Source organism: Colias eurytheme, chromosome 16 (assembly GCF_061535395.1).
Source record: "Colias eurytheme isolate Ceu_HAF_F1 chromosome 16, ilColEury1 Martin Lab GWU primary, whole genome shotgun sequence".
Lineage (NCBI taxonomy): Eukaryota > Metazoa > Arthropoda > Insecta > Lepidoptera > Pieridae > Colias > Colias eurytheme.
The window spans coordinates 1966340-1981963 of NC_142995.1; the positions used below are offsets into that span (position 1 = coordinate 1966340).

Consider the following 15624-nt stretch of genomic DNA (forward strand, 5'->3'; position numbering starts at 1 on the left):
CATATAGTTAATTATTTTTTGAAAAATAAGGTCATAAAGAAGTTTCACTTCTTACGTGTATTCACTAGTACATGCACACATTTTTTTTTATATAATTGACAATAGGGAAGCGCTTGACCACAATCTCGTCTGATGTTTAGCTAAGATGTGGTCTAAGATGGTACGCGCTACCCTAGAAGGTACCCGTTCAATTTTAGTTATTTTACCTAAAAAGTTAAAACTGTAGTTAATGCGAATACATTTCATGACTAAATGTAGACAACAACACGGGCTCCAACTAGTATCAAATAAATAAGTAATAATTAATGTTATTGCGATCTCGTGCAGACTTCAAAGGCGCTATCTTAATATAGTAAGTAACTTAGGGTCAGAAGGGTAAAGTATAAAGGCGTGTGTACACTGAACGCTAAAGCTTGAGGGTACTGCGACAATGTTTAACTAGCTTTATACTCCAATTCAAACATACATATATGAATGGAATCTGAGGAGCTTTTTGGAGGTAAAAGAATTTTGGAAATCGGCCCAGTAGTTTCAGGACTGATTTCGTACAATCAAATAATGTTAGTGTAGATTTATTTATATGTATATATTTTGTTAAAAACCTCTACTATAAACATTCTTTAATACGTAATTTTCTTCAATATCGTAAATACTTATACTCATTGATTTTTTTATATGCTTGCATGAATAAAACAATTATTGTGAGACTAGTACTGCTAGTACTATAACCAAACTGTATGTTTACGCGTTTTTTAATATCTTTATGTAACAACGTCATTAAACTTAATGATTAATGACAGAAAAAAACGTGTCATATCAATGTAATATAATATTTTAATACATTCCTTATCTATGTAAGTCACGCATATTTTATATGACTTTATGAATAATTCTATACTACCAGATTAACCCGGTTTTGTTTCTTTTAAAAAAGTTTTTTATAGGTGATTAAGTTAGTACTTAAATCACCTATAAAAAAACTTTTTTATTTATAAATAACACATAAAAGTAAAAACACATAATATTATAGTTAATATTATGTGTTTTTTGTGTTATTTATAAAGCAAAATCACTGTGGAAATTACTCAGAATCTTACTTTTACCAAAAATAATTACGTTTGTAATAATTTGTACATGCTCTTTTAAACCATTATTCTCAACAAACGGACTGACCTTTTTAGGGTTCCGTAGCCAAAATGGCAAAAACGGAACCCTTATAGTTTCGTCATGTCCGTCTGTCCGTCTGTCCGTCTGTCCGTCTGTCACAGCCGATTTACTCGGAAACTATAAGTACTACAGTGATGAAATTTGATGGGAATATGTGTTGTATGAACCGCTACAAAAATATGACACTAAATAGTAAAAAAAAGAATTGGGGGTGGGGCCCCCCATACATGTAACTGAGGGATGAAATTTTTTTTTTCGATGTACATACCCGTGTGGGGTATCAATGGAAAGGTCTTTTAAAATGATATAAAGTTTTCTAAAAAACATTTTTCTTAAAGTGAACGGTTTTTGAGATATCAGCTCTCAAAGTCGTAAAAAGTATGTCCCCCCCCCTCTATTTTTATAACTACGGGGTATAAAATTCTAAAAAAAATAGAGGTGATGCATGCTAATTAACTCTTTCAACGATTTTTGGTTTGATCAAAGTATCTCTTATAGTTTTTGAGATAGGTTGATTTAACTGTAATTTATTATATTTGCTGCTACGGAACCCTTTGTGCGCGAGCCCGACTCGCACTTGGCCGGTTTTATTTAAATTGTATAATAGAAAGATTTCCTAAATTACTTGTGCAATAAACTATCGAATGATATGACAGCCCTTCACCTAACCCAATTTCATAGTATAATAGACATTATGGCAATAAAAAGAGAAAATATAATCATATGTACCTACCGTTCTTTATGCAAGCAGTTACGCCATAAGATACTTTTTAGTCTATTTTTTTTCGTCATACTTTTTTTACTCTGTGGCGTAGCTCCATCGTATGAGATATGTACTATACATATTATATCAACATAGTAATACAATAGTTAAGCTGGTAGTGAAGAAAATATTCTCTTAGTTATAAAAGTAAGAAAACACAGTCAATCGAAGCAATTACAGTACTGAAGCATGAAATTTGTCAAATAGCTCATGAAATTGAACACAAACCTTTATTTATTCTTGAACAATGTTCCAAGACATTTAAACAAAGAAAAAATACGACGTGTGACATTACAGAACAAAACAATATTAATCAAACAATACAAAAGAATTAGATATATTAACAACACTGCTTCACTGCTCCACAGATTAAAAAAACTTAAATCAATAAAAAAAAATAACCATAAGGGCCCACTTAAGATAAAGGGCGCCAAAAGCGTTTCCATAGAAACCGTTTAGTGATTAATTATTCATCTTCTATGCGATTACGTTCGAACGACATTTTTTGTGCATTAAGTGTGCGTGTTTTGTTGACTTTGATTTGTTTGTTTTAGTGATAAATAACAGTGACATAGTTTTACGCATTTGGAAAGAGGGTAATGTTATTCTGTTTGCATCATTTTAGTATATTTTGTACAAGCTTAGCATTACACATAATATGTGTCATATTATGATTTCGTGCCCTTTCTCGGGTCTCGGGTTTTGTGGTATTACCGCCGGAAAAGTTTCTAGCCGTTTAATTAACTCGGCTATAAGAGATGATTGATTGTACAATTTAATTATTTTTCAATTTTATTCTATATTTAAAAAATAAATTTATCAACCATCAACTAACTATTAGTTCGCGTAGTAAAATAAATAATATTATTATGAATGAGAATTTTTTTAAGCCTAACCGCTTACTGTTCAACCTGTACAAGGTTGGATAAAGTTAAGCGTCTATAGTGTTACATTTAATTATAATAAAACATATTCACACTATTTACTGTTTTTATGACGTCACAAGTTTACAATATATGTACCACAAATGGCATCCGACCGCTGCATAGTCGGATTGTTTATACAACACGATATCTGATACAGAACATGACTGTTTCGCGAACTCACGTGATACTTAGGCATAGTAGAGCTTATTTAAACAGCAGTTGCTGCTGTCAGTACAAAGTACAGTTCAAGTAATATTTATATGTTAGTATCGTGTACAAACAGCTTAGTGGATTTGTATGCAATTTTACTTATTATGTAATGAAAGACATAATATGAAAATTGTTTTATTTTATTTCATGTTTTTATGTGACATACACACGAAAATTAAGTATGCACTCCGTATGCTATCTTCGCTTTTAATAAAAAACTACGTATTGATAAAACATTTATGTATTTATATAGTATGTATTTCTACAGCTATATCTTCTTATGAGAATATATTCTAGTTCCACCAATATAATGTCTCTACGAATAATTAGGCATATTTCAGATTTATATATTTATGTAAATATGAAACAATAAAAAGGTTTTATTTTTTACTCCGATGTATTCTTTCAATATTCTTATTTAGGAAGACACGCTTTTACGACTAGGCATGCATCAAAAGCATGCAGCATGCATTGCGCACGTGCCTAGAAAGAATTCATTTGATTTCCTTGCCATGTGTCAATTTAAATATTTTTCGCATACGTAAATACAGGTCAAGTGCAGGTGCAGCATTAGATATGTAGTTACATAAATTAATTAATTTTTGAGGAAAATCAATCTAAAATTAACTAATATTTTGTAATGTAAATTAATTTTCCATTGTATGATTATTTGTTAATTTTCGATTTTTTGGAGCAACAAACAGGGAAAGCAACACCAAAAGCTACTCTTCTAGCTAAATGATGGATTTTGGAATATTGATTATCTGTATTTCAGATTCAACTTTCACAGTAGGTGCCTATATTTCATCCACAAACAAGATAACCGAAAACTGGTCAAACGCCTTAACAACATAATAACGTAATTTCAACACCTACTATTTTTTGTTCTCAAGAAAGTCTGATTGAAAGTCGTGCGTAACAACTAATCCCTTTATAAAAGAGAAAAGAGAAAACTTATCACGTTGTTTAGAACTATATTTATAACATGACCACGAACTTTCAAAAGCTTAACGATAAATCATGCAGAATTCAGTATCTTTAAAGGAAAATTTCAATCATTTAAATCTATTGAGGTCATGAATTGAGACGTTGATTGAAGATTACATACTTAAATGCAATGTCCTTCGATGCTATCGTATTTTACTAAATAGTTCCTACTTGCTATGAAAAATAATAAGTCTCTCTAAAGTCTAAACATTAAAATCTGTAATAAAAAAACATTCTTGTTGTCTCATATTTTCAATTTTTTCCTAATAGTAGGTATAAGTTAACTTACATATAACTCAGAAGTTTTAAAATACTAGAAACTAAGTAAATATTACAACCAGATTTACAACACTAGAGTATCTATTGTATAATAATTAATAGTGTAGTAGTAATAGTGTAGCTAGTGTAAGACATTACTTAATCCAAGTTTCGAACCAATGATGAACCCTAATTCAATTTAATTAGCATCTGCATCATAAAAGTTACAGTTCATTGCTTACGTAATTTTATTATCTCTAACACATGTTCACCGAAAGATCGGTTCAAACGATCATTAATTATTTTGACGTAACATAATGATATAATAATTAACTGCTGCTAGCTACTGATTGTAAACTTTTGACTCATTATGACTTAACGTTTGGTTAATTGAATAAAATGTTTATTGCTATCAAAATTGGAACAATTTTATATGTTGTCTGTGGTCAGGTATTAGAAAAGAAAACCATTTGAAGAAGGTGACATTTGTGAAACAATTACTGATTAAAACAATTAAAACGAACTTTTTTATAGACTTGTAAAAGATGTGTGCATAATAATAGAAATAATATGATTGGTGTTCCAAAAAGCCATTACATTAATTGTTCCAATGGAATGCTATTAGAATAACTAATGTCACATTGAAGTAAACTTTTTATTTGATGATAAGACAATTTAAACAATAAAAAAGAGTTTGGATACCATCATAGAACATAGGATATTAGTCACGGTCGCGGTGTACCAAAATTGGCAGCACGTACCTATAATATAGCGATACCAATAGGTTACCAACGTCAAACTATGTAAGAACCTACATTTCGTTGCCTTTAGAAGTAGGTATGCAAATTAAAAAAAATCACGACCATTTACCCAGGTACTTAATTTTATTTATGGCAAAATATTCTAATCAATCCGATTTAATAACCAAATACGTTCGCAGAATTTGCCACTTTAAATTTAACTGTCCTCAAATGCTCACTTAGTAGGTGCAAAAACTTAATATTCGCAAAGTAACCCTTTAATTTCCATGATAATGCACCCATAGTAGGTTAACGGTGTAATATACTGTTACACTATACCTCTAAATAACCTAACAATACCCCTAGATCGCATAGATTACATTAAAATCTATAGACGTCCTCACATCGCATAGGGAATAACAATGCGCTTCGCGAATATGGCGGGCTGTCAAACCTTTTTAGGTTATCTGTCAAACTGACATTCTGACGTTACTAATTGCGCGCTTATGCGCTTTTGTCGATCGCTCGAAATAGATAGCTTAAATGGGGCAGTGATTAGAAATTTGGTACACTTTAATTATAATCTTGTAGAGAATTTGGCGCCAAATCTCGAAATTTCTATAATATATTGGTAATTGGTATTGATTACAAATTGTCAGTAATGATGAAAAGTTCCTGAATAATCGTATGAGAAAATTATGGAAGTTTTTCTATGCATTTGCAATTGGTCAAAGCTACCAGTTATTTTAGGAATCATAGACAGATTGCAATTTTAAAATCAAAAGTTGTGTTAGTTGAAGTGAGATCCCTTGAGGCAAATGTCATCATTTCAGAAATAAGTTTTTACTGCATCAGAGCGATAATTTATTAAAGAACAAATACAAAATACCTCAATTAAATCTTGAAAACCGTAGATTAAATTAATAAAATTACGCTTACGCTTCATACTTTGTAAGCACTTATATACTATGATTTACAAGATAAATAAATCTCTATCTCTAGCATTTCTAGCCAAACCTGCCATTAATCTCAGAATTAATGGCCAGCAATACGTCAAGGAATTAATAACGTTTAATTCTTGCAAACACCTGATATATCGCCTGGAACGGGTTAGTGACAATGATTGAGGCGCAGGCGCAGGTATCGCCAAAGCGGATTTCATTCGTCGTTAATATTAATCGGTTGTTGGCTAGATAGCGCCAATGTTTGGGCAACGCTGGGCCGTGTTGGTGCAAATAGATTTTCCTTTTATAAGAGTTAGAGATTACACGAGATATAGGATAGAGAATATAGTCCCGAAATGAATTTAGTACAAATAAAATATAGTAGTAGTAGTGTATATTTTCAAATTATTTTCGCAAACTTTATAAGGGTATGAAATAGAACTTTGTATCGCAAATAAGACTGATATCAATGTTATCAAAAATGGGTGCATATAAAATATCTTTACATACATACAAAAATACGAAACTCGAAAAAAATACATACTTAACTGTACTTTTATTTTAAAACGTACCCTTTTAATTTCAGAGGACATAAATTTCGTTTTGTTAGTAAATTTTCAACTTCATCAAGCAATAATAACTATAAGTACTATAACCTTTACGGCCATGTTAGACCAAACGTTTGTCAAGTACAGGTGCATTCTTATGTAAATTGTAGACAGACGGACTATCGTAGGCTCTAGACTCGTCTCTCTTATGTCCTAAATTCCTGTGTCGAATACGATGTGACTTTGAATATTTATTGGATTATCGATTTCTACCTACAATCACCCCATCATGATTCAAGTTATGTTTATCATGTTATACAAATATAATCTTGTAAAAGGAGAGTACTGAAATAAATCACTAAAAAGTAAAAACTGATTTTTTTCCAAAAGCTATGAAAGTGTCTAATGCAAAGTTTTCATTAAGTATATTAGTAAAAAGTGGTGACACTTTTTTATCTACCTTTCAGAACATGCTACACTTAATCTAATAATTTTATCAGGCGTGTGTTTAATTTCACTATAATCTTTCTTATATATAAAAATGAATCGCAAAATGTGTTGGTAAGCGCATAACTCGAGAACGGCTGAACCGATTTCGATAATTCCTATTTTATTATATTCCTTGAAGTACGAGGATGGTTTTTATGTAGAGAAAACGTAAATATGTACCACGGGCGAAGCCGGGGCGGACCGCTAGTAGTCTATAAATTCGGAATGTCTACGCAAGAGCACTTATATTTTCCTCCAGACTTACACGCAAAGACACTCGACAAAATCCAAAGTGATAACAACTGCGCCGTGAGTTACGTTGCTTACACTTATTCATTTAACTATTGTTGGCAACAAGACATCATACACAACGTCATAAAATTTTAAATTATATAAACAAATGAACTGCATAAACAAACCAATTGGAGATAGGAATCATACGTTTTGACGACTGATTGTTATTTCCGTGCAACATGTAAATCTTTTCAGACTTCCGGAGTAGGTACTGTGACATTGTAATTTTATCCAAGATCATAATATTTCATAGATACGCGATACTTACTGAATATAATAAGCATACTGAATTTACAATTTCTGGGCTTTAATATTTGCCCAAAGCTCCTTATACAACAATTACTTCCAATCATTTTGAAAAGCAATTCATTATAAAAACAATTTATACCACCTTATTATACGCACATACAAAATAGTACTATTAAATGTGCTATGTGTATTATTTCCCAAATCACAGATGACATAAGCAAATGTTACGTAATACAATTGCAACGGTGGGGTCGTAACAAGTATTAGATGCGGTTTTATTGCGCCTCAAATAGACTTGATGTGTTGATGTGTTACGTGCTAATTGTGTTCCTTTGGGATTGGATGTGATTTCTGTTCTTGTATATTTTGTTAAATAGTTACAGGCACCAAGATTCAAACCATAGACGCTAATTATGACTGTAATGTGCAATGTGTTAGTAGAAAATTCTATATACCGATTAACGACATTGCGTGTAAAAGTAATAAACATTAATTCTCAAAAATTTTCACGTTTGTAATATGTAGTAGGATAGGGTAGTATGATAGGATAATATGATAGAGACTATTACTGAACGTAAAACCCACTGTATGTTATTTAATATTTACTTCTGAAACAATTATAAATAATTTGGAAAATCCAAAAGTGCACGCCTCATAATTTTTTTTAATAAATATTTATTAATTATTATTTTTGTTTATTTAATAACAATTAAACCACATCGAATCAGACCCTGAAAAATGAAAGGGTTCTATTCCTGAGCATACTCAAGCGTAAGAGAAAAAAAAAGACTCGATTAGTAAAGTATTTCGGTCGCTATCGTGTTAACAAGAAAAAGGATCCGCACATACAGACACACGGACGTCCAAGACAGAACTTTTTTAAACTGTTTTTTAACTAGTTTAAATAACAAAAATGACATCAAAAATATCATGAACGTTAAAAATAGTGTTTTTTCTTAATATGTGTGTGTATGTATTATCTTACAAGTGCAATGTATGATACATAAAGACATTTTAAGTTTGAAAAATCAGATGTTTTGCGCGAAGTGACAGTAGTACCCACCTCAACGCTTCGCTTATGAGGCGTGCAATAAGAATACAAAAAAAAAAAACTAATTTGGAAACAAAATATTTGTTAGTTCTTGTGTGGACGACATTCCTAAAAACGTTCAAGGAACGGAAGAACGAATGCTCTACGAAACTTCTAATTCGTATTGAGAATATCTGTTAAAAATAAATAAAATTCGGTCAACAGATCAACACGACTTTCCTCTTAATACTTCTTGACTTTGATTTTATTAAACTTGTATCTAACAAAAGGACACTGCTGTTGAAAACACGATGGGACAAGCGAAGCATTTTGATCCATCCGATGTCCAAATCTATTAATGTTTACAACACTAATGGGATTATGAATGTTACAAAATATAAAAACCTTTTGTAGTTAACTAATTCGTACTTAAAATTACACAATTCACTAATCCCTAAAACAAAATAATCTTAGTTTATAGGTCAGTAGAAATCTATGTTAGTTGCAGCAAAACGCATAGATATATCGCCAGGACGAAAATAAATCAGTCACATAAATTTTACGGGCATGAATCATGGAAAACAAGAATTTGACAAATCACACCTTCCTTTTAAGAATATCTTGACTGCTCTTATCAGACCCCAGCACTCAGTTTAAAACTTAAATTATACTCACAGTATAATTTAAATTTATTTTTTAATATTATTGCACGCCTCATAAGCGAAGCGTTGAGGTGGGTACTACTGTCACTTCGCGCAAAACATCTGATTTTTCAAACTTAAAATGTCTTTATGTATCATACATTGCACTTGTAAGATAATACATACACACACATATTAAGAAAAAACACTATTTTTAACGTTCATGATATTTTTGATGTCATTTTTGTTATTTAAACTAGTTAAAAAACAGTTTAAAAAAGTTCTGTCTTGGACGTCCGTGTGTCTGTATGTGCGGATCCTTTTTAGGGTTCCGTAGCCAAAATGGCAAAAACGGAACCCTTATAGTTTCGTCATGTCCGTCTGTCCGTCTGTCCGTCTGTCCGTCTGTCACAGCCGATTTACTCGGAAACTATAAGTACTACAGTGATGAAATTTGATGGGAATATGTGTTGTATGAACCGCTACAAAAATATGACACTAAATAGTAAAAAAAAGAATTGGGGGTGGGGCCCCCCATACATGTAACTGAGGGATGAAATTTTTTTTTTCGATGTACATACCCGTGTGGGGTATCAATGGAAAGGTCTTTTAAAATGATATAAAGTTTTCTAAAAAACATTTTTCTTAAAGTGAACGGTTTTTGAGATATCAGCTCTCAAAGTCGTAAAAAGTATGTCCCCCCCCCTCTATTTTTATAACTACGGGGTATAAAATTCTAAAAAAAATAGAGGTGATGCATGCTAATTAACTCTTTCAACGATTTTTGGTTTGATCAAAGTATCTCTTATAGTTTTTGAGATAGGTTGATTTAACTGTAATTTATTATATTTGCTGCTACGGAACCCTTTGTGCGCGAGCCCGACTCGCACTTGGCCGGTTTTATTCTTGTTAACACGATAACGACCGAAATACTTTACTAATCGAGTCTTTTTTTTTCTCTTACGCTTGAGTATGCTCAGGAATAGAACCCTTTCATTTTTCAGGGTCTGATTCGATGTGGTTTAATTGTTATTAAATAAACAAAAATAATAATTAATAAATATTTATTAAAAAAAAATTATGAGGCGTGCACTTTTGGATTTTCCAAATTATTTGTATTTACTATTTGGTCAATTTTCCTTCAGAATCAAGATCTTATTCGACTCGGTCACGCAGTAGTTAGTAATACGGATAATTAAAATAGTTAGGTAATAGCATCGATCATCTATAGTTAAATAATGTATGAGATTTAACCATCTTTAGGAAAAAAACTGCGTCCAAAAGATGCGTCTTTTTCAAGTATTCGTGTTCTTTAAAATATTATAAAAATATATCCTTGAATACATTCATAAAATTGTCTAAATTCCATAAAACCCTACTTCCTAAAATAAAATTGTTTAGTACTAGTTGATAGCCAGAGTATTTATTATCTGTTTTATTTCCAGACGGTAGCCGACCAACGACCAGCCCCCGTGGAGATGCAGGCCCGACACAATCTCTTGTGGCATTTGCTTATCGATCTCCCTATATTATTATTGGGTAAGTTACAATATTATGTATTAGTGTTAGACTTATAAATATACAAAACGTTCTTATTAATTGGACTAATGGAGAGCAAAAGAATTGTAGAACCTGGACATTTTTCGAAATCGATTTTTTTATACTTTGATGCAGCATCAATAATTTGAGCTATTATTAAATAAGGTTATAGTACCATAGAATATTTAAGAACCTTTAACGAATTCGTAAATTTTGCAGTAATTTTATCAACAAATATAGGTGCAATTACAATTTTTAGAACTAAACAAATCTCTAAACATCAAAATAGAACAGTAGTAGGTAAACTTAAGATTTATTGGCATTTAAACTACTTGGACATTTAAAATCACTTTAAAAAGCGCATTAATAGATGATCCTATTAATTAATTACATAATGAGCTATATTTGAAATTGATGAAGCAATTAAGAGCACATTATTATAGTTTTGACCAAGTTCAACGCATACTTAATTGGCTAGAGCGCCTGGCGCCTAATTAGAGCTGATAATTACGCTGGCCCTAATTTTTGTGTGTGATCACGTTTCACATATTATTGTCGTGAATGTTCCCGCGCTTATGTTCATTTTATATTCCTTAAATATATATTCATTAATAAAAAAAACTGTACATAGTTGAAACTTGAATAAACGAATGTTTGAGATATTCTTATTGTTGTGGAAAATTATACACCATGAGAAATCAATCAAGTTACGTAGATAATTTTTAAGGGACTGTTTGTATTATTACACCGTTTCCATTATCATTAGGTATGGTATGAGTTTTAAATTTCTTCATATATTATTCTTACACATTTTTTAGCTATTGTTATTTAAAATTAAAAATTGAACTAGATTTATGTTTCTAACGTTAATTCTAATCAAAACAAAGGACAGGTTCGTAACACAATAGGGTATAACTAAATTAGTAGCAGGTCAGACCACAATTTGTGGTATTTGGTTACCATTGGTTTGTGGTTTTTGGATTTCATTACTATAGTTTAGATATATGTATATTAAATATTATAATAGACTCAATAGTGTTTTTGTCGGCGGTTTCGCTGGTATCGTACATAATGACATGAAATTAAATAAAATGAAAATACTGTTTCTATGGACACATTAAAAATAATTTACATTGAAGATGAAATAAATGGTAATAACTTAAATATTTGTATGCCACGAAACGCATTACTCAGTGAAATATCATTGATTTTAAGATGTTGCCGTAGAAATTGTACAGCATTTTTTTCTATTTTCCTTTAGTTTTTACAAGCAAACGAATATTACTGTTATTTTTTACCCATAACTAATCTATAACCTACATCAGATTTAAAAATTCGATACGTATTTTCACAAGACCATAAAATTTGAACAATGATACGTCTACTAATAATGTAACACAATATTACAGTCTATTAACAGAAGTATCCATTACAAAAGAGTGTATTTAATTAGATATAACAATTCATGTATCAGTTACACAATGCGTGTGGTCAGTTTGTGTGTCAGTTTGTACCTCGAAAACTGTGGCTCCCGAAATGATCACAACTGGACTGTGGACATAAATGTTTGCTGTCTTATTATAACGCGAACGGTATTAATGTGGTATATGAATGAAGCAAACTATTTTTTTGTATTAATAGGTAGGTACTTGTATTTAATTGTAAACTTTTGGTGATATGCATATGCGTAGGTACCTGTATCAAAGCTTTCATAAGTGTAAATGTTAACAAGTTTAAATTAGGTATACATTATCATCATCACTACATAGTATAAAACAAAGTCGCATTCTCTGTCCCTATTTCCCTATGTCCCTTTGTACGCTTAAATCTTTGAAACTACGCAACGGATTTTGATGCGGTTTTTTTTAATAGATAGAGTGATTCAAGAGAAAGGTTTATATGTATAATAACATCCATTAAATAGTGGAGAAGTACTGTTATTTTTGAGGTTTCTAATGTTATGTCGTAAATACATTACATTTTTTCCGCTTACATTGCAAACGCAGGCTGAACCCTACGAGTTTTATCAAAATAATGTACTAAGTATTGTACACATTGAAAAGGTCTACAGAAAAGTCCGCGATGGCATATGTCTATCTCTTATGGATAACCCACAATAACTTTTTTTTGTCATTTACTTTTTACGACAAATAATGGCTAATTTTCGAAGCGATTTTAACCAATACAGCATTAATCCTTAACCAATTAAATACCTTGAATACATTGTTCATTTAATATAGATCTATATGGCCCTTTACACCGTATGATTTAAGAGAATATTTTCGAAGATATTACAGATTTAAAAATTGCGGGACGTACCGTTTGTCGCGGTACCGGCCGGCTGGGCCGCTGTTTTTATATACAACGTTAAAAGTTTTTCTGTAGTGTATTTAGTATCAGCATTGCACCCGTGCGAAGCCGGGGCGGGTCGCTAGTACATAATATATATTATATGGTTGTTGAATTTTGACTTTGTGATAATAAGCAATTTAATAGAATAGGTGCCACAATAAAATTGTGTTTGTTCAGTAGATACTATTTAGACTTTAAGTTTAAGTTCAGAACAGAATATAAACGATAGATTATTTCCATTTTTATTAGGATATAAAAATCTAACACCTAATCTTAAAACAATATAAAACCGATTCTCTACTTCACTGTACACGCTTGAAACTCGACACCACATAAACTGTCCATCTAAATTTATTTAACAGTATTTTAATATAACCACATAGTCATAGAAATGACCCCGACATCGCTGACACCGTGGGTGGTCGTCACGGTTGACATTGTTGACACTTTTGACATTGTTGACATAACGCTGACACCTGACGACGTTACGGTACAGTCGTGCATACATGCGTGTTTGCATTTTCTGTTTATTTTATGCACCTTTTGCTAATCGAGCAGAACCTTTAGGACTTTGTTTGGAGAAGAAATTTCTTGAATTTAATTTGGTTGATGGACGACTTGACATTAAATATACAAAACTAATAAACAAATATTTTTCTTAATAGAAGGTAATTGTTAAATTACTTATTGACTTTCTGTATTAATATCTTTTAAATATGAACCATATACATTTGTTTGGCTGTACATTAGTAGAATATATAGTATTATACTTCTTTATTCAAAAAACGTGATTTCTACTTCGAATCTAATCTAATATTTCTTGCAACATTAACTTTCTTTTCACACCTACATTTCCTATTTATGTGAATGTCAAAAATATCTATTGAATATTACACAATAAAATAAAGAATATCAACTGTTAGATAGGCTTATCTGGTAGTATCTTGACTTCGACGGTACAATATCAAGATCAATGTCATTCGTATTTCCCCGATTATGACCGTGTAGATAGCTCTATCTGTAATCTATATAAATAAATACATGTATATTATGTACGTAATAGACAATAGTATATATGGATAAAGAAATATGTTTCCGCTTGAATGTAAAAATAACATCTTTTTAGGGGAAATCTTTAAAAAAATTAAGTTTTCCCTTTGTTATATACCTACTACGTTTGGTTTAAGGCGCATTAGTATCTATTAAAAAGTGCTTTGAAACGCTACTTATGAATGAAAATAAGGTTCTTAGGTCTGGTTACATAGTAATAAATTCTACGAACGTTTTAATATAAAGCTGTTTCGCTGAAGGCAATGCGCTCAGATACTAATTAAAATAAAAAAAATGCATTATCTAATTAGTAATTAATAATTATATACAAAATTGCAACATATCAACTCCCGAACTAAGACATGGGTACTTCTTGTATACATACTTGTTATACATTTATATTCTTGTGAATAAATAATTTCACTTAATATTAAATATACAATGTCTATTCAAAAGTTGATTCAAAACTATTTTATGGTCATCTTCCGCCATCAATGGAAACTTGGAATATGTCAAGTACTTCATAATGATCGGAAAGTTGAAAGTGATGAATTATATTTTATGTCGATTTTCAATATACATTGTAGTTTATGCGATAAATAACAAGCATCCAAGTTCTTAGTAGTAAAGTATGTATTCTCTTTGTTATTACCAACTATGATGACACCCACAAAACTCCTGCAATATCGGTTCAGCCGTTCTTGAGTTATAAGTGGTTACTAATACGATTTCATTTCATATAGGAAGATAGAATAGATAATGTTTTATGTTGGTATATAGAGAAGATAATAGATAAATCAAAGTCATCAAATTAAACTCTACCAAAAAAAAGTAAAAGCTCCGTACATTTAGTTCCTTATTAACTTGAATATCACTACATAGTATAAAACAAAGTCGCTTTCCCTGTCCCTATGTCCCTATGTCCCTATGTCCCTTTGTACGCTTAAATCTTTGAAACTACGCAACGGATTTTGATGCGGTTTTTTTTAATAGATAGAATGATTCAAGAGGAAGGTTTATATGTATAATAAGATCCATTAAGTAGTGGAGAAGTACTGTTATTTTTGAGGTTTCTAATGTGATGTCGTAAAAAATTACATTTATTCCGCTTACATTGCAAACGCAGGCTGAACCCTACGAGTTTTATCAAAATTATGTACTAAGTATTATACACATTGAAAAGGTCTACAGAAAAGTCCGCGATGGTATATGTCTATCTCTTATGGATAACCCACAATAACTTTTTTTGTCATTTACTTTTTACGACAAATAATGGCTAATTTTCGAAGCGATTTTAACCAATACAGCATTAATCCTTAACCAATTAAATACCATGGATACATTGTTCATTTAATATAGATCTATATGGCCCTTTACACCGTATGATTTAAGTGAATATTTTCGAAGATATTACAGATTTAAAAATTGCAGGACGTA

At 31.0% G+C, this 15624-nt stretch overlaps 1 protein-coding gene across 2 annotated transcripts in view; it reads left to right on the forward strand.

Moving 5' to 3' along the window:
- LOC149901576 (phospholipid phosphatase 2-like) overlaps nucleotides 1–15624 on the forward strand; it is a 68934-nt gene that overhangs the window by 35513 nt on the left and 17797 nt on the right. For both annotated transcript variants that reach the window (XM_090110647.1, XM_090110648.1), the window contains exon 2: nucleotides 10692–10785. In XM_090110647.1, coding sequence (XP_089966773.1) covers nucleotides 10692–10785 — 94 coding nt within the window. The remainder of the gene's footprint in view (nucleotides 1–10691; nucleotides 10786–15624) is intronic.